The following is a 21,030-nucleotide window of genomic DNA, read 5'->3' as shown; positions in this document are numbered from 1 at the left end:
TCGACGTATCTCCCGATTTAGACAGGAATAGCACCTGCGCATGCGTATCTCCGCCCAGAAGTATTTACATATCGGGAATCTCCGGATGTGATTTTTTTGTAAACAAGCATTTCTTTGTGTTTTTTTTAAACTATTTTTTTTTATGTAAGTCATAGTCATTTCACATTAACGGTCCGTGTAACCCTTATCAGTCTAATAATCTCATACACTCATTCAAATTGAATATTGGGCTCCTGAGTAGTGCTGCAGTCTAAGGCACATTAAGGTTTAAAAAATGTGTCCCTGACCAAAAGGCACCTGAACAGCTTCTACCCCCAAGCCATGAGACTGCCTACCCACTTTATTATTTATTTCATTATCTTAATTGTTTTTGCACTGGCATCACACTCACTGGACTCCATTCCATTTCTTAAATTCCAGCCATTACAATGAGCCCATCCTCCTACAGTTTCCCCCACCAGCTGCCAATGCCACATGTACATGCTGAACTACCTCAATTACCTCGTACCCCTGCACATTTACACAGTACTGGTACTCCTTGTATATACAGTGCATTCGGAAAGTATTCAGACCCCTTCCCTTTTTCTACAATTTGTTACTTTACAGCCTTATTCTAAAATGTATTCCTTTTTTTAAAATCCTCATCAACCTACACACAATAACCCATAACGACAAAGTGAAAATAAGTTTAGAAATTTTAGCAAATGTATAAAAATAAAAAACAGAAATACATTATTTGCACAAGTATTCAGACCCTTTTCTATGAGACTCGAATTTGAGCTCAGGTGCATCCTGTTTCCATTCATCATCCTTCAGATGTTTCTACAACTTGATTGGAGTCCACCTGTGGTAAATTCAATTGATTGAACATGATTTGGAAAGGCAGACTCCTGTCTATATAAAGTCCCAGAGTTGACAGTGCATGTCAGAGCAAAAACCAAGCCAAAACAATTCTGCAGCATTGTAGGTCCCGAAGAATACAGTGGCATCCATCATTCTTAAATGGAATAAGCTGGCATCCATCATTCTTAAATGGAAGAAGCTGGCCGCTGGCCATTCGGTCAATCTGAGCAATCGGGAGAGAAAAAAAAAAAAAAAGCCTTGGTCAGGGAGGTGCCCAAAAACCCGATGGTCACTCTGAAAGAGCTCCAGAGTATCTCTGTGGAGATGGGAGAACCTTCCAGAAGAAAAACCATCTCTGCAGCACTCCGCCAATCAGGCTTTTATAGAAGAGTGGCCAGACGAAAGCTACTCCTCAGTAAAAGGTACATGACAGCCAACTTGGAGTTCGACAAAAGGCACTTAAAGGACTCTCAGACCATGAGAAACAACCCTTTGGCCTGAATGCCAAGCGTCATGTCTGGAGGAAACCTGGCACCATCTCTACGGTGAAGCATGGTGGTGGCATGGGGATGTTTTTCAGCGGCAAGGACTGGTAAACTACTCAGGATTGATGGAAAGATGAATGGAGCAAAGTACAGAGAGATCCTTGATGAAAACCTGCTCCAGAGTGCTCAAGACTTCAGCCTGGGGTCCAACAGGACAACGAGTGGCTTCGGGAAAAGTCTCTGAATGTCCTTGAGTGGCCCAGCCAGAGCCCGGACTTGAACCCGATCAAACATCTCTGGAGAGACCTGAAAAGAGCTGTGCAGCGATGCTTCCCATCCTTCCTGACAGAGCTTGAGCGGATCTGCAGAGAAGAATAGGAGAAACTCCCCAAATACAGGTCTGACAAGCGTATAGTATCATACCCAAGAATAGTCAAGGCTGTAATCGCTGTCAAAGGTTCTTCAACATAGTACTGAGTAAAGGGTTTGAATACTTAGGTAAATGTGATATTTCAGTTTTAAAAATTGTATACATTTGCAAACATTTATAAAAACCTGTTTTTGCTATGTCATTATGGGGTACTTTCTGTAGATTGATGAGGGGGGAAACTATTTAATCATTTTTAGAATAAGGCTGTAACGTAACAAAATGTGGAAAAAGTAAAGGGGTCTAAATACTTTCCGAATGCACTGTATATGAAGATGGCGATAGTGTGCGAGATCAGGGGCGAAGAAGACTGGTGGCAAGTACAAACAGAGTGAGCAGTACAGCAGGTCAAATTCTGGAGGTGAAATGGAAGTGAATGAGTGGGCGTTAAGCAAAGTGGAAGGAAGGTGTGGTGAATAGCTCGGAGCCCGAATCTTGCATCAATGGATATGATATAGAAAAATCTGGTCCAGTAGGAGTGACATTTTTGGAGAAAGTGAATCCTTGCCTTTTGGAGGATCCATTTGTGGTTTCAGTGTGGGTGGGAAAGGAGTTGTGGACAGTTGAGTCAGTGAAGGTAACCCGTAGTGGACTTGTGATATTTGTGTGTGTTTATTTTGCCAGGCAGGAGTGGGCGCTCCGTGTCATGCAACTCGGGGCAAGATCGGTTTCTTACTTTGCTCTGAGGAACACGGCACCATTGAAGGAGTGATTTCTGGGGTAGCATTAAGTGCGAAGGTGGAGCAATTGAAGGTCAAGATTCCCAGTGTTTGTGACGCCTGTCGTTTAGTGTGTCGCAGGCCTGGTGGTGAGCATGGGGAAGTAGAGGAGTCACTATCTGTCATTTTGAATTTTGAATCATTGTCTTTACGTCAAAGTCATGTTAGGAAATATCAGTTATTCTGTTAGAGCTTTGTGCAGAACCCACTGCGGTCTTTCAGGTGTCACATGTATGGTCATGTTGCAGCAGTGTGTAGGAGGGAAATTCCAAGACGTGGGAAGTGTGCAGGAGGGCATGGGACAGAGGAATGTGTAGTTTATGTGGAAGAAGTTTTGTGTCAACTGTAGGGGTGCCCATGTTGCTGGGGATCGAAAGTGTTCGGTGTGAGAGAGGCAGGTTGAGGTGGCCAGGATCAGAGTAGTACAGAAGGTGTCATAAGGTGTCAGGCAGTGAAGGAAGTAGAGGAGGGTGGGTTAAGGGCACGGGACCCTGAGAGGATCCCTGCGAGTAGTCGATCTGTGCCAGCACAGAGGAATAGGTCAACGAATACGCTGGGATTCAGGAAGCAGGTGCAGAAGATGAGTTTAATAATGAATCGATGCAGATGAACAAAAACATGAGAAGCGTACAGAATCTGAGAGAAAACAATACTACCTAGTGGCTGCTGTCTACTGAGGGCTAAATAAAGGGGGAGTAATCAAGGAGAAAATGATAACCAGGTGTGCGTAATGATGGGGAGCAGATGTATGTAATGATAGGTGCCAGGGCCAGTGGTTAGTAGACCGGTGACGTCGGACACCGGAAGGAGGGAGCAGGAGTAGGCGTGAAAGTACCCCGCTGGCCAGGAGGTCGGCCCGAGGGTGAGGAGCAGGCCGGTACGGACGGCGGAGATGGAAATTCCGGGTTGATGTTGGGTTCCAGGATGTCCACCACTAGGACCAAAGAACGCTCCTCAGGACCGTTTCCCTCCCAGTCCACCAGGTACCGGAGCCGACCCCCACGACGTCAGGAGTCCAGGATGGACCTAACGGCATAGGCGGCAGTCCCATCGATGTCCAGGGAGGCGGACGAGTGTCGCGGGGAACAGCATCAGCCAGAGAACCAGGAATTGTCGGCCTGAGGAGGAAAACATGAAAGGAGGGTAAGATCCGGCAGTTGGTGGGGAGTTTTAGACAATAGGTTACTTCATTGACCATCCGGAGGACCTTGAAGGGCCCCACAAACCGGGGGCTCTGCTTCCGTCAGTGTAGGTGGAGTGGGAGGTTCCTGGTGGAGAGCCAGAAGCGATCACCAGGATGGCACACAGGAGCCTCACTGCGGTGGTGGTCCGCCTGTTCCTTCTGACGGCGCACTGGAGCCTCATGTGTACAGAGAGATCCTTGATCCTTGATGTGGGCGGCGTTCCACACCTCCTCTGAACCACTAGTCCACTGCAGGGGCCTTGGTCTGGCTCGGAGTCCACAGAACCAGGGCCGGCTGATATCCCAGGACGCACTGGAAGGGAGTCAGCCGGTTGGAGCAGTGACGAAGTGAGTTCTGGGTGTATTCGGCAGGAACTGGGCCCACTCCCCCTGCCGGTCCTGGCAGGGACTTCTTAGGAAACTCCCCAGCTCCTGGTTGGTCCTCTACACCTGCCCGTTGGACTGAGGCCGGTACCCAGATGTGAGGCTGCCCTAGTGCCGGAAGACCTGCTGGAATAGTGCCCCAGCAACCTGGAGAGTGGTAGGTAGACCAGAGAGAGGGATTAAATGTCAGGATTTTGAGAATCTGTCAACGACAACCATAACAGTGGTAAAACTATCAGTAGTTTCCCTGCTGGACCATGCCGGGAGATTTGGTTTGGGCACATACAGAGCAAGAGTTGACATAGTGGGCAACGTCCTGCGCCAAGGTAGGCCACCAGTGCTTATCGGAGAGCGATTGGATAGTGAGGGTGATACCTGGGTGTCCAGTGGCGAGGAATGTCTGCCTAGGTAAACAGCCAATCTCTTACCCCGTAGGGATGTAGATGCGTTCTGGAGGGCAGGTAGCAGGAGCGGGTTCCCTCTCCAGAGCCTGGCGGATGTCCACACCTACGTCCCAAAACACGGGGCTAACGATATGGGGGACAGATTGATGGGCGGAGGAGGCAAGGGCCTGGTCGATGAAATTCCCAGATTCTGCCTCAGGACAGCCAAAGGAGGGAGGCGAGTGGCGAGGTGGGGACCGCCGCTCCCGAATAAAGTTATCCAGACGGATGGCCATCGTGTTGAGTGCGTCGAAGGATGGGATGTCATCCCGACACGCCAACTCCGTTTGGACCTCTTTGCACAGTCCTCCCCAGAATAGAGTGTGGAGCGCCGGCTCATTCCATCCGCTGGAGGCTGCCACAGTCTGAAAGGTGAGGGCGTACTCCGCAGCGGTACGGGCACCCTGCTGGAGTTGGAGAAGTTGCTCACCTCCCTGTCTGACCTCTGGAGGATAGTCGAAGACCACCCTGAACAGAACCATGAACCGCTCATAGGAACCAAGCTCCTCCTCTCCTCTCTCCATGACGGCCGTAGCCCACTCCAACGCCCGTCGGGTCAGCAGGGTAATAACCGTGGCAACCTTGGACCTCTCAATGGTGGGGGCTCCCGTCTGATAGGGTATGGAGGGAGCACTGGAGTAGAAAGCCACAGCATTTCGATGGAGTACCATCATACTTCTCCGGAAGGGACAGTCGGGCATCGCTGACCTGGGCAGACGGCTGGATAAGCTGGGGGACTGGCTCACTGTGACAACCTGTGGTAGGAGACCCTCTGATAGAGGTATGGAGAGCCTCGCTGGTGGTGTCGAGACAGTGGAGGACGCTGAGGACCTCCTCCATGGCCATACCCAGTTGCGCCAGCTGGTCGTGGTGTTGGTGGAGTAGTTGACCCTGTTTGGGCGATAGGGCAATGTATGGGTTGGAGTAAAGACAGCTACTACTATACCAGCATGGAAATCTTGAGGCACCAGTTACAGAAAGAGAGAGAAGAGCTAGATGAGATTATGAATGACATACAAAACAAGCAAGACATATTAAAGAGGGAGAAGGATCAAATGGAAAAGATAAGGGTTGAGGTTCAGAGAGAAAAGGATACAGAAGGTTACTGGATTACTCAACTTAAAGAATAGAAGGGGAGGAAAATGGAAACCCTGGAGTGGTCTTCAGCAGAGACAGACACCCTTAGCTCAGGAGCAGACAATATAATGGCAGTAAGCAGTAGAGAGATGGACGGGGAGAAAGAAATATGACCTACGGCAGAGACAAAACAAGAAAGGGGAGACATGGAGGAAGTCAAACTGGTAAAGCAAGGAACAGAAAAAGATGTAAGCAAAAGCAATCGTAAAGACAAAAGGAGCTATACGAATGCTGTGACACAAACGCATTCAGAAGAGATTGAAAAAGCACACAAAGGTCTGGAGCAGGTGAATTCTGCAACACAAACCTCAACAGAGAAGATGGAGAGAGAATCAATTGAGGAAGTAGGACAGTTGACAAAGGAGGATGAGGAGAATGAGCTTGCTCTACTGATGGCTGAAGTAGACAAACAGAGAAAGGAGATTGAAAACAACATGGTGGAAATAGATAGAGAGAAGAACAGATCAGAGCTGAGATACAGACAGCCCCCCAAAAAACTGGTGGAGGCTGAGATGCAGAGACAGATCAAAGATTCCACTCAACTTAAAGAGGAAACTGAGAACAACCTCAGACAGAAGACTGTAGTCCGCCATTTCCTGTAGTCCACGATCTGTAGTCCACGATCTCCTTTGTCTTGCTACGTTGAGGGAGAGGTTGTTGTCCTGGCACCACACTGCCAGTTCTCTGACCTCCTCCCAAAAGCTGTCTCATTGTTGTCGGCTATCAGGCCTACCACTGTTGTGTCATCGGCAAACTTAATGATGGTGTTGGAGTCGTGTTTGGCCACGCAGTCGTGGTTGAACAGGGAGTACAGGAGGGAACTAAGTACGCAACCCTAAGGGGCCCCAGTGTTGAGGATCAGTGTGGCAGATGTGTTGTTGCCTACCCTTATCACCTGGGGGCGGCCTGTCAGGATGTCCAGGATCCAGTTGCTGAGGGAGGTGTTTAGTCCCAGGGTCCTTAGCTTAGTGATGAGATTTGTGGGCACTATTGTTTTGAACGTTGAGCTGTAGTCAATGAACAACATTCTCACATAGGTGTTTCTTTTGTCCTGTAAGTTTGGCGGCGTGAGTGAAGGAGGCTTTGTTGCGGAATAGAAAGCCGACTCTAGATTTTATTTTAGATTGGAGATGTTTGATATGAGTCTGGAAGGAGAGTTTACAGTCTAGCCAGACACCTAGGTACTTATAGATGTCCACATATTCTAGGTCGGAACCATCCAGGGTGGTGATGCTAGTCGGGCGTGCGGGTGTAGGCAGCGAACGGTTGAAAAGCATGCATTTGGTTTTACTAGCGTTTAAGAGCAGTTGGAGGCCACGGAAGGAGTGTTGTATGGCATTGAAGCTTGTTTGGAGGTTAGATAGCACAGTGTCCAAGGACGGGCCGGAAGTATACAGAATGGTGTCGTCTGCGTAGAGGTGGATCAGGGAATCGCCCGCAGCAAGAGCAACATCATTGATATATACAGAGAAAAGAGTCTGCCCGAGAATTGAACCCTGTGGCACCCCCATAGAGACTGCCAGAGGACCGGACAGCATGCCCTCCGATTTGACACACTGAACTCTGTCTGCAAAGTAGTTGGTGAACCAGGCAAGGCAGTCATCAGAAAAACCGAGGCTACTGAGTCTGCCGATAAGAATATGGTGATTGACAGAGTCGAAAGCCTTGGCAAGGTCGATGAAGACGGCTGCACAGGTTAATTAACTAAAAGTGCATTTTTTACCAAAATAGGCTTGTGAAATGTGTTGAATTATAAAACAATTGTCGACAATGCAGTGCTGCAGACGGATGCCATTACCAGAGTTTCTGAAATCACCTCACTCCTCTTGAGGACAGCTCTACTTTTTAAAAACTTTCTGAAACACAACTCAAAGGCAAATAAAAAGGTTTACATTAGAGAGAAGGCGAATGAGAAACTGTTATTTTGCAAAAATGTCTCAATAAACATCATGTTTACCTTGATGATGACGTTGTAGTATTAGATCTATTCATGCATGTCATTATGCTACACTTCAGTGACAGACTATCAAACACAACTAATTTGACATACCCAAATCTAACTGCCTGTAGCTCAGGACCTGAAACAAGGATATGCGTATTATTGATACCATTTGAAAGGAAACACTGAAGTTTGTGGAAATGTGTAATTAATGTAGGAGAATAGAACACATTAGATCTGGTAAAAGATAATAGAAAAAAAAGATTATACAAGATAATACAACAAAAAAATATTATCTTTGAAATGCAAGAGAAAGGTCACAATGTATTATTCCAGGTTAGGTTCGATTTCGTCTCTAGATGGCAGCAGTGTAGGTGCAAAGTTTTAGACTGACCCAATGAACATTTGCATTTCTGTTCAAAATGTTGTATCAAGTCTGCCCAAATGTGCCTTATTGGTTTATTGATACATCTTCAAGTTCATAACTGTGCACTCTCCTCAAACAATAGCATGGTATTCTTTCACTAATAGCTACTATAAATTAGAAGGGTGCAGAAATTAAGCGTCCTGCTCATATCAGATATGTCTTTGTCCTGGGAAATGTTCTTGTTTACTTACAACCTCAGGCTAATCACATTAGCTTGCGTTAGCTCAACCGTCCCGCAGGGGGGGCACCAATCCTGTAGAGGTTAAACCACCCGAATTCATACATATTTCAGTGTCTGCACCATAGAGATAGAGGACTCATCTTTATATCTGTCCTAATGTAATATCTGTGACAGCGCCATTGAGGCTACAACTCATAGGAATCCCCACCCAGGTGACTACTTTGATGACTTTAAGAGGGGCAGAAGCATTACATTTACATTACATTTAAGTCATTTAGCAGACGCTCTTATCCAGAGCGACTTACAAATTGGTGCATTCACCTTATGACATCCAGTGGAACAGCCACTTTACAATAGTGCATCTAAATCTTTTAAGGGGGGGGGGTGAGAAGGATTACATTATCCTATCCTAGGTATTCCTTAAAGAGGAATAGATCTCCATTTGAATAATGGAAGACCTCAATGGCTCTGCCCATTCTAAAACGTCCACTAGAGGCCTCTATCATTCTCTATGGTCTGCAGATGTCCGCAACAAAGAATTGCACCCTTTGTCTGTCTGTATTTTCTTGAACAATATGGTGTACAGTTCACAGACCAGACACATTAATACTGTGATCATGTTCGACAAAAACAAAAACTGTTCAAATGCACGGTTATTTGCATCATTTATTCCACATACAGGTGTCTTAGAAAGTAAAATAACCTGAGGGACCAGCAGTCGCTCAACATATTTTAGCCAATCAGATTAACAGACACAATGATGAGATGACAAAGTGACAATACACATTGAGAGCAAATGAAAAATCTAAATGAGCCACAACTGTAAAAAAATTCTAACAATGACAAAGTACAACTCAAGAGAACAGACATGAGACACTTTATTCAACCTTGTCCCACAGGGAATTAGGTGACAGGATGGGACTAGAAGGCAAAATAAAAAAAGGGATGGAAGAGAGAAAAGCATACAAAATGTCGTCCACTAATACAAGTGAAAAGTAAACGTGCTGGGTCAAGGAAGATGACATGGGGGAAAGATGTAATAAGACAAAGAGGGAGTAAGAGACATTCATTAAATAGCGGAACAATTAATACAGTTGTTTTATTCTCCAATGTCTACCATTTTAAATTAGGTTTCAGTAATACAGAATAGGTCATCATAAAGAGAAAACATTGACAAAAGGAAAAATACAGAACACCTGATTTTAGCACAACGACTCAGTTAAAGTCCTACGCCCAAGCTCCGCAAGTTGTTCAAGACTAATGCTTTTTTTTGTTTTTTAATCACCCTTCAATTAATAAAAGGAACAGCTTTTTTTCCCCTCAGCCTTCCCACCGCATACCAATTTTAAGAGTCAAATAACAAGACCTGGTTAAAGTTAACTCTGACCTTTCACACTGTATTAGTGGGTGAAGGTAAGTTGTCAAATGAGTGAATAGTTTTGCTTTGACAGTAAAAATGACCTTGGTCAGTGAGAGAGCGGAAACGTATTTGTGCCGCACGTGGATGGAATAGAACATGGCTCACTGGTCAAATGCCAGATGCTAGGAAGAGCTACAGTCAAATGAGTCAAGTTGTGTGAACTACATTTTATGTTCTGGTCTGGTTCTGGTACCATCTGGAGCAACACATTATCTATTTTATCTTTGCTGACCATCTCTTTTGTGCAATAGACAAATACTTGTAGCAAAAACAATTATGATTTTAAGCCCTAAACCCTTTAAGGTATATGAAATTAATCATTTCAATATTTCAGTCAATACATTTAATTCAATCTCGCCACAATCATTTTGGATTCAAGCAATGGAAATGTTTGATTTTATACATTTAGTTTTATCATGGCCCATTTATGGCAAACAAAATAAATCACATAAATGTACACATTATCAATAACCCGAAATTTTGGTAAAGAATAGAACATTGTGGCAAAAGTAATGATCCATTGGTTTCCTTTATTTCAATTGGGTTTTTATAACGTCAGATAATTGAATCAGCACAAGTACGGGAACCCATGGGTAGCTGTGGCATGACCACAACCCCACCAGTGGCCGTGAACCCGTTGGGAACAGCATACACAGCAGCATGGCACCAGAGTCACTCCAGACGGCACCAGACTTCAGGGCCTGAGGTCCAGAACCACAGGCTGCTGAACCCGCACTCTCCTCAGCCTGGGTCAGGCTCTGACACTGGGTGGCATCTAAGAACAGGAGGAGCCCCCCTGCCCACTTACTGCTTCACTCACTGACACACACAGCAATGGAGGGAAACAGGAGTGGCGGTTCAGAGAAAGAAAGAGGGGATAATGGTGGGTTGGGTAAGATAAAAGAATCCCAGGGGTATGTACTGTGTTTATCAGTGATTCTCCCTCAAAGCGAAGACTTGTTTGCCCACTTCAGTGTGTTCAAAACTGTGCGTTTATAAAAAGGTGTGTCCAGTATGATGTGTGTTGGATTTTTATGGAATGAGGCATGTATTATGATGTTATGTGAAAGTACGTGTTACTGTGTTTGTGTGGAGGGGGAGGTGCTCATGGCTGTTTCCTGTGAGAGAATGGCAGGTCAGAGGTGAGAGGTCAGCGTCTAAGAGTCACAGTGGGGTTGAGGTGAGGTCAGATTCGGGGCAACTGCTTCTCAATGAATTCCTTCACTGCTGCCATCTCCTGTAAGATCAAAATAAAGAAGCATATAAGAAACCGAACATCGTGAATACTTCCACGCTGATACTCATAGAAAACCATTAGCACACATAGAACAACATGGATACTCATGCATGTTACAATCAAAAAAAACTTTTTACCTGAGGACAAGAGCTGTGCATGAGTCCCGGGTAGGTCCGGAAGGTGATTTTCTGAGGGTTGACGATGACCTTGAGCTTCTCGGCTGTCATGGCCCCAAACTGCACTGGGATCATGGGGTCCATCTCCCCATGACACTGTAGTATTGGCATGTCCCTATTCCCACTGGTGCTCGCCGCCTAATGGGCACAACAGACCATTACATTCAATTATTAAAAGCAAAATGTGAAGACCAAGACCAGGTTCTAACGTCAAATAACCTATTCAGTTTATTCATATCTATACAGCAAAATCATTAAGAGCAATGGAGAGAAGAACGTTTCCCAGTTTGGAATCCAGCCCAGTAATAAAAAGAAACAGCTCTGGGGAATGTTCAGGGGACTGAGTCCGGAAATTGTAGAGAAACAATTAAGCTGTGTAAATGTACCTGTGGGAAACTCTTGTGAAGCGGCAGCCAGCAACTGAGGGCAACCACACCTGCCAATTGCTGTTGACAGGTGAGGGCGGTATACAAGGACAGAGCCCCACCCTGGGAGACAGGGAAAAATAGAGGGAAAGTAAAAAGGTAGAATGTGTTTAGACCTATGGAGATGTTCATGGTTCACATAGTTTACACAGTTTCAACAGCAAATGTTGAAAAGTCCCTGACAATCAGGAAATGGAAAAATCTTCTTTTTGCACAACACCTTCAGAGCGATTGACATTGAGTAACCTCACCTGAGAGAACCCTCCAAGCATCACACGATTGGCGGGTATCCCATTCTTCACCTCATGGTCGATTATGGCTTTGACTGTGGAGAAGTAGGGTGAAATCAGAGGCTGAACATATACCCAATGTCTAGTTATGATGGGCACAGTTTTAGCTATCATGGTTATGTTAATAGATCTTGGCATGATATCTATGTGCATCTACAGTGCATTCGAAAAGTATTCAGACCCTTTCCCACATTGTTACCGAACAGCCTTATTCTAAAATTAATTAAATTAACTCTCAATCTACACACAATACCACATAATGACAAAGCGAAAATAGTTTTATTTATTTACAATGTTTACTTTAAAAATATATATTTTTGAAACCTTATTTACATAAGTATTCAGACCCTATGAGACTTTAATCATCAATGAGATGTTTCTAGAACTTGATTGAAGTCCACTTACTCTAAATTAAATTGATTGTACATGGTTTGGAAAGGCACACACCTGTCTATATAAGGTCCCACAGTTGACAGCGCATGTCAGAGCATAAACCAGGCCATGGGGTTGAAGTAACAGTCCGTAGAGCTCCGAGACAGGATTGTGTCGAGGCACAGATCTGGGGAAGGGTACCAAAAGATGGCTGCAGCATTGCAGGTCCCCAAGAACACAGTGGCCTCCATCATTCTTAAATGGAAGAAGTTTGGAAGCACCAAGAATCTTCCTAGAGCTGGCCACCCGGCCAGACTGAGCAATCAAGGGAGAAGGGCTATTGGTCAGGGAGGTGACCAAGTACCCGATGGTCACTGACAGATCTAGAAGGACAACCATCTCTGCAGCACTCCACCAATCAGGCCTTTATGGTAGAGTGGCCAGACAGAAGCAACTTCTCAGTAAAAGGCACATGACAGCCCACTTGGAGTTTGACAAAAGGCACCTAAAGGATTTTCAGACCATGAGAAACAAGATTCTCTGCTCTGATGAAACCAAGATTGAACTCTTTGGCCGGAATGCCAAGCGTCACACCTGGAGGAAACCAGGCACTGCTCATCACCTGGCCAATACCATCCCTACGGTGAAGCATGGTGGTGGCAGCATGCAGGGAGACCGGTCAGTATCGAGGCACAGATAAACAGAGAGATCCTTGATGAAAACCTGTTCCAGAGCACTCAGGACCTCAGACTGGGGTGAAGATTCACCTTCAAAACAGGACAACGACCCTAAGAAAACAGCCAAGACAATGCAGGAGTGGCTTAAGTCTCTCAATGTGCTTGATTGGCCCTGCCAGGGCCCAGGCTTAAACCCGATTCAACATCTCTGGAAAGACCTGAAAATAGCAGTGCAGTGACACACCCCATCCAACCTAACAGAGCTTGAGAGGATCTGCAGAGAAGAATGGGAGAAACTCCCCTAATAGTGGTGCGCCGAGCTTCTAGCGTCATACCCATTAAGACTCAAGGCTTAAACTTTTTTTTTTTTTTTTTAATTATACATTGGCAAATATTTCTAAATACCTGTTTTTGTTGTGTCAGTATGGGGTATTGTAAGTAGAATGAAGAGGGAGAAAATGAGTTAATCCATTTAAAAATAAAGGCTGTAAAGAAACGTGGAAAAATTCAAGGGGTCTGAACACAGTCGTTATAACATGCATAATACTTGTGCCACACTGAATGACTTACTGTTCTCCGCTGCCCTCTTGATGCCAGCCTCGTCCTCTGGAGAATCTGGGCTGAGACCCATCAGGTCAAACCTACAGAAACACACAGATCCATGTTCAGACGATGTAATACTCATCTCAAACCGTGAGCTCCAAATATATTGGAACAGTGACATTTGTCGTCATTTTGGCTTTGTCCTCGAGCACTTTGGATTTGAAATGAGTGAAAGTTAGACGCCCTCCTGTCTCAGCCTCCAGTATTTATGCTGCAGTAGTTTATGTGTCGGGGGGCTAGGGTCAGTTTGTTATATCTGGAGTACTTCTCCTGTCCTATTCGGTGTCCTGTGTGAATCTAAGTGTGCGTTCTCTAATTCTCTCCTTCTCTCTTTTTCTCTCTCTCGGAGGACCTGAGCCCTAGGACCATGCCCCAGGACTACCTGACATGATGACTCCTTGCTGTCCCCAGTCCACCTGGCCATGCTGCTGCTCCAGTTTCAACTGGCCTGGGCCCTAGGACCATGTCCCAGGACTACCTGACATGATGACTCCTTGCTGTCCCCAGTCCACCTGGCCATGCTGCTGCTCCAGTTTCAACTGTTCTGCCTTACTATTATTCAACCATGCTGGTCATTTATGAACATTTGAACATCTTGGCCACGTTCTGTTATAATCTCCACCCGGCACAGCCAGAAGAGGACTGGCCACCCCACATATGCTCTCTCTAATTCTCTCTTTCTTTCTCTCTCTCGGAGGACCTGAGCCCTAGGACCGTGCCCCAGGACTACCTGACATGATGACTCCTTGCTGTCCCCAGTCCACCGGACTGTGCTGCTGCTCCAGTTTCAACTGTTCTGCCTTATTATTATTCGACCATGCTGGTCATTTATGAACATTTGAACATCTTGGTCATGTTCTGTTATAATCTCTACCCGGCACAGCCAGAAGAGGACTGGCCACCCCACATAGCCTGGTTCCTCTCTAGGTTTCTTCCTAGGTTTTGGCCTTTCTAGGGAGTTTTTCCTAGCCACCGTGCTTTTACACCTGCATTGTTTGCTGTTTGGGGTTTTAGGCTGGGTTTCTGTACAGCACTTTGAGATATCAGCTGATGTACGAAGGGCTATATAAATCAATTTGATTTGATTTGATTAATATCATACTCATCATTATTCACAACTTATTCAGGAACATCCGTAATCATGGTAGAATCCACATGAATGTAGAAGTGTTTAGAAACTTGTTTTAATCTTATTTACAATAAAAGTTACTCCAAAATGACAATACATGATTTACCATTCATTTCTATTGGGCACAAAATAATCTGAAACCACCAAAACAAACAGCAAATGCATCCAACAAGTTTGTAGAGTCACAATCTTCATGTAATCATTATGTGTTAGGAATATGGGACCAAATACTTAACTTGACTACTTTAATACACATAAGTGAATTTGTCCCAATACCTTGGGTCCCCTAAAATGGGGGGACCATGTACAAAAAGTGCTGTAATTTCGAAACGTTTCACCCGATATGGATGAAAATACCCTCAAATTAAAGTGCACTGTCAGCTTTAATCTCATAGTCATAGTATAATTTCAAATCTAAAGTGCTGGAGTACAGAGCCAAAACAACAAAAATGTCACTGTCCCAATATGTTTGGCGCTCACTGTACATCTTATGTGCCCCTGGTATCCTGGTAGTGTGCGTGTCCTTGAAGGAATTTCATGTTCACAAAATCTCTTACCAAAAGGAAATCTCTTTTCCACTGAAGTGTAGTTTATAGTCAAGCCATTGGCCAATGGCAAATGTTTTAGATCAGTGCAAACATGACTCACCATGAAGGCATGGTCATCTTCATATTAAGAGTGACAGGGATTCTGGGCCTGTGGAGAAACAAATTCATCAATGGACACATGCTATACTAGGTTAGAGGACTAAATGGTTGTGTAGAAAGATAAGAGACGACCAAAGACAAGATTTCGACTCTGACTGCAACACTCCAGAAACTGAGGCACTCGAGAAGAGGAATAAACATGCAAGAAAATATGAAAAAGAATACAAAGACTTACGCGTGGGGGCAGATATACTTTACATGTGGCAGTCGGATAGCAGTCATGGTGTCTGCCCAGCCATGTCTGAAAAGAGGAAGAGCAATTTAGAGAGAGAAAGTGGTACTCCGTACAGATTAGGCCATTCGATTTATACAGAGAATAAAGGTGCAGCATACTAGGTTGGGCTTGCTCCGAGCAGAACTTGGCTAAGCGATGCGAACGTCTGTGCATCGCATACTCCGTTAAAAGACCTTCGCTTGAAAGGCAATTCTTTTTTAAATGAAATTTTACTGTTTGTCCCCCTTGAGACGCTGTAGCAACATAGGCAGTATACATAAATGACCATAGAAGTGTTGATATACAATTCCCCAAAAGTCTGAATTAGTCTAAAATAAATCAGGAAATCTGCAATTCATTTTGACGCTTTTGCCGGTGAGGTCTTAGTCACGCCATTTTACATCTAACTAAAATGTTTGGTGCAGTATTTCTCTAGTGAAAACATTTGCATGAAAACTAACAGTTTTTTGTTGAATGACAAACAGTTCATTAAAGAATCCCGTCCATGGTTCCCAAACCTAATAGGAGTAGTACTGTTGTCAAATCACCGACGAAGGAGCTTCGACTTCAGCTACTGAACTTCGAATTGCCTCAGGAAAAAAAGTGTGAAATGCTGGGAAGCCTGAGACAGGCTTAAGACAGGAAACTCACCCTGAGTCACCCAAACCATGAAGGAAGATCACCTGTGGTAGAGATAGGGAGGGAGATTGACAGTTCTACATTGGGTAATGGTAAATTATGAACATCAAAGAGCATGCCAGTTTACTGGCTACTGCACTGTATTTGCATATGAACACCAGGCTCTAGTGAATCATGCCCAACAGCAAAAAAAGGGAAAATTCCTGCTGTTGCCAAGACGACTCTCAGTTTATATTACTGCTTGTCAACTCTAAAGAATAGCATTTATCAGAGGCATCATAAGAGAACATCTGAATTTGGTGAGCCATATAGATTTTTTGTACACTACGTAAACATCGAACACACACCTTCAAATGAATGGAGTTGGGTTTGACCTAACAAGTGCTTGCAGACCCACAACTTTGGTGTAACCGGTTTGTTATCCCTTTCAGGGACAACATTTTAACCAAGCACAGTTCAAGGTTTTTTATTTACATTTGGTGGAGTTGTCAACTAACGTGAATTCAATGTGAAATCAACGAAAATATCACGTCATCAAATCAAAGTTTGTCACGTGCGCCTAATACCTTAGTGAAATGCTTACTTACAGGCTCTAACCAATGGTGCGGGAAAAAAAAGGTGTGTGTGTGTAAGTAAAGAAATAAAACAGTAAAAAGACATTTGAAAATAACAGTAGCAAGGCTATATACAGACACCGGTTAGTCAGGCTTATTGAGGTAGTATGTACATGTAGGTATGGTTAAAGTGACTATGCATATATGATGAACAGAGAGTAGCAGTAGCGTAAAAAAAAAGGGGGTTGGCGGGTGGTGGGACACAATGCAGATAGCCCGGTTAGCCAATGTGCGGGACCACTGGTTGGTCGGGCCAATTGAGGTAGTATGTACATGAATGTATAGTTAAAGTGACTACGCATATGATAAACAGAGAGTAGCAGCAGCATAAGAGGGGGGCACACAATGTAAATAGTCTGGGTAACCATTTGGTTACTTGTTCAGGAGTCTTACGGCTAGGGGGTAAAAACTGTTGAAGCCTTTTTGTCCTAGACTTGGCACTCCGGTACCGCATGCCATGCGGTAGTAGAGAGAACATTCTATGACTGGGGTGGCTGGGGTCTTCGACAATATTTAGGGCCTTCCTCTGACACCGCCTGGTGTCGAGGTCCTGGGTGGCAGGCAGCTTAGCCCCAGTGATGTACTGGGCCGTACGCACTACCCTCTGAAGTGCCTTGCTGTCGGAGGCTGAGCAATGGCCGTACCAGGCTGTGATGCAAACAGTCAGGATGCTCTCGATGTTGCAGCTGTAGAACCTTTTGAGGATCTCAGGACCAATGCCAAATCTTTTCAGTTTCCTGAGAGGGAATAGGCTTTGTCGTGTGCCCTCTTCACGACTGTCTTGGTGTGTTTGGACCATTCTAGTTTGTTGTTGATGTGGACACCAAGGAACTTGAAGCTCTCAACCTGCTCCACTACAGCCCCGCCGTTGAGCATGGGGGCGTGCTCGGTGTTCCTTTTCCTGTAGACCACAATCATCTCCTTAGTCTTGGTTACGTTGAGGGATAGGTTGTTATTCTGGCACCACCCAGCTAGGACTCCGACTTCCTCCCTATAGGCTGTCTCGTCATTGATCAGGCCTACCACGGTTGTCATCTGCAAACTTAATGATGGTGTTGGAGTCGTGCCTGGCCATGCAGTCGTAGGTAAACAGGGAGTACAGGAGGGGACTGAGCAAGCACCCCTGGGGAGCTCCAGTGTTGAGGATCAGCGTGGCAGATGTGTTGCTACCTACCCTCACCACCTGGGGGCGGCCCGTCAGGAAGTCCAGGATCCAGTTGCAGAGGGAGGTGTTTAGTCCCAGGTACCTTAGCTTAGTGATGAGCTTTGGAGGGTACTATGCTGTTGAACGCTGAGCTGTGGTCAATGAATAGCATTCTCACATAGGTGTTCCTTTTGTCCAGGTGGGAAAGGGCAGTGCAATAGAGATTACGTAATCTGTGGATCTGTTTGGGCGGTATGAAAATTGGAGTGTGTCTAGGGTTTCTGGGATAATGGTGTTGATGTGAGCCATTACCAGCCTTTCGTTGGACATAGGTAAAAAGTGGAGTGAAAAATATTAGTTCGTATCGTGGCAAGTAAATAAAACAAAGCAGATATAACTTAAAGAAAATGCCCTAATGTTAGAAACAAACATCCTTACGATGTCATCCAGAGTCACATTTATTTTCCAATTCAAAGCAGACAATATTTTATATACAGCAGGTTTTTATAGGACTATTGTGATACTGGTATCATTCCTGCCCTAGTTCACAGAACCTCTGAACAACAAATTAGCTTCAGTATGGCAAGCTTTGCAAGAAGTGGCCAAATTTGCTGATGGATGCCCTAAGTTACACTATGGTGTTGGTGTGCTCTCTCACCGCAGCGGTCTCCTTCTCTGTCCCAGACACCGTCACAGCCTCGGCGAGCAGCGGCACAGACATGTTGTTGCCACACATACACTGTAAGGAGTGCTAGAGAGGAGGGGGAAGGGCATATCAATGATGTGGCTGGTTATCAATGCTGCTATTCATCACAGGGACAGACATGATGACTAAAGACCTGAACATGCCGCAGTTTATGACTGCTATGAACCAATGAGACAGGCTGAGTACTGAGAGAGTACCGAAACTCATCAAATAAATGCACTCCTAACTGCAAATCTGTTATTAACCAAAATGCAAATAAGCTAGTATCAGCGCCACTGCCTATACACTGAAAACGGATATCGGCTAGCTAGAGCATATTGTTTTCATAGACAACATTTAATACCCTCATAGCGTCAGGTTGAACGACATATGAAAAAAGATTGAGGCAAGCAAAAGACAAAAAAACAATGAGAGGAGAAATGAAAAGGAAAAGTGAGGAGGTTAATGTATAAACCTTCAGGGAGATTAAACACAGAGTTAGTTACAATTCCACCCACCTAATGACCTGTAGTTAGTGAAAGCAAAGGGAGACAGAGAAAGAGCCAAATCAGGGGAATGATAATGACAGGCTCAATAGGGAGAAAGAACAGGACCGTGGGGTCACGCATCACAATAACTTTCTGCACTGCAATGACACGCATGCTCATTATGCCTTTGCCTCATTTCCTTGTCACTGTCAGCTACTGTACACTTTAATAGGCTTAGTGCCTACCTTTAAAAAAGGTTGTACCTTCAAGAGGTGATGAATAGCTAATAATTGTTTAGTTAATTGTGGCCCACTCCAAAACAACCAAGCTATATGATTCCCCCATGCAGGATAGCCTACAGCACTCTGTCTTTGCAACCTGGGATCCTTGGGACATCCCGACCCCATTGAAGTTAACATTTAAAATGGTTCAAGTAAGGGTTAGGCTTGGGCTATGTAAAGGTTAGGGACGTCCCAAGTATCCCGGATAGCACTAACCCTCGCTGGTGAATTGGATACTAGTTTCAATGACAAAGTGAAGGCTTTGTTCCTGCATGCCTGTATAATCTTTGACGTTATGCCGTCACTTAACGTTAGCCTGCCTGTAATTGTATTTGCAAGGCAAAAATCCTCAGTCCCTTCAAATATAAAGGCAAAATCGCTGCTTGTCCTGCACAACCCTGTCAGCAGTTGTTAAATAGCTATGCATGGACGGAAGGAAATGCACCGATTTCACGGTCAGCTCTTATCAGCAAGCCTTCTATTAACGACACAAACAATGCCGTCCATGCACTGCTACAACATCACGAGTTCGCATCTGACTGGTATTAAACTGAGAACCCAAACTTTGACTGGTTCAGTGGATGGCGTAAAAACTATGTGCCGCCTTTATTTACTTGCATTCACAGCAGATAGTGGCTCCATTTTCTCAGTAGTCAAGCGCAATTGTTACTGGGAATAAAAACCTTGTAAGGTTTACCCCGTGCGTAAATTCTAGCCACCAGGCAAGCATCGAGTAATATGCGGCAGTCAGTATAGCCAGCTAGCACCAGCAACACTGGGTTGTATTAATTCCGCTGATTCTGTTGCTAAATGTTTCTTAAAAACGTAACGAATCGGGGAGGGACATACCTGGAATTTTCCAATATAAAATATCGTTTTAGTTGCCAAATTAAACCATTTGGATTAATGAGTTTACACACCTGATTTTATTAGTAAGCCAAGTTACGCATGCTAACTAACGCTAGCTGGCGTGGCTACCTGCAACACGTCAGTTATATTTTTTATATTTTAGCTAGTTTGGTTAAATTATTTGACGTAGACATATGTGGCAATACATTGACAACTAGCGATCGAGGGTACGGATATGTTGTTAATTAGCTACTGTATCTAGCTAAAGGAAGGGGGTGGGTAGGAAGAAACAATGGGGGCTGAGAGATGCAATTTAGCTCGCTGCTAGCTAACAGCCGTTGCGTTGTGCAACCCGGTGGGGAAATTCAGGAGAGGTTAAGTGCAAATCCGCTAGCTAGATTGTTTCAAAACGTTGCCATCTACATCCAAGCAGTCAGCTTAATCCTGTTTAACTAGCTACACATCCTCAAAGATGACCAGCAAGCTAATCACACAGCAGCAATCTGTAGTACAATGCCCTCCGGTATCTTTCGAGCTTGGTTCGATTGATATGTGGGCTAAATTCGACCAGGTATTTGAATACATCACATTCCCCATGCCCTTCAACCAAAGCGGTAACCAAAAGGCCCATATGGGTTCGGTTCGGATGGGGTAAAGGAGTATTGTAAAACCGCGGCCCGCTAATACAAATTCATACACTCACCACTTGCTGTCCCAGAATCTCAACGGAACTTCCGCTACTGGTGTAGAAGGGCGGGATTATTTTTTAGTGACGTCATGTCCACACCCTTTCTTCTGCTTGCGCTGTACACCCCGCCATCAATTGATCCATTGATATAAAATACTTGCTTATTGCAAATTGCACTACCAAATCCAGAGCATCTTTTCAATACAAATAACAATACTGTAGCC

The 21,030-nt window shown here is 44.8% G+C and overlaps 1 protein-coding gene across 1 annotated transcript; it reads right to left on the bottom strand.

Annotated features, from left to right (window-relative positions):
• Positions 1-8,816: 8,816 nt before the first annotated feature.
• LOC115128322 (acyl-protein thioesterase 2-like) lies at positions 8,817-20,916 on the bottom strand. The gene is made up of 10 exons (XM_029658063.2): positions 20,822-20,916; positions 18,474-18,566; positions 16,070-16,101; positions 15,380-15,445; positions 15,146-15,193; positions 13,336-13,406; positions 11,678-11,751; positions 11,388-11,489; positions 10,963-11,139; positions 8,817-10,825 (listed from the first exon to the last, which is right to left on the bottom strand). The coding sequence occupies exons 2-10, from the start codon at positions 18,549-18,551 to the stop codon at positions 10,775-10,777; spliced, it is 699 nt and encodes a 232-aa protein (XP_029513923.1). The 5' UTR covers positions 18,552-18,566; positions 20,822-20,916; the 3' UTR covers positions 8,817-10,774.
• Between the last annotated feature and the right edge of the window lie 114 nt (positions 20,917-21,030).

Source organism: Oncorhynchus nerka, linkage group LG4 (assembly GCF_034236695.1).
Source record: "Oncorhynchus nerka isolate Pitt River linkage group LG4, Oner_Uvic_2.0, whole genome shotgun sequence".
Taxonomy (NCBI): domain Eukaryota; kingdom Metazoa; phylum Chordata; class Actinopteri; order Salmoniformes; family Salmonidae; genus Oncorhynchus; species Oncorhynchus nerka.
This window is presented reverse-complemented; position numbering and strand designations above follow the sequence as displayed.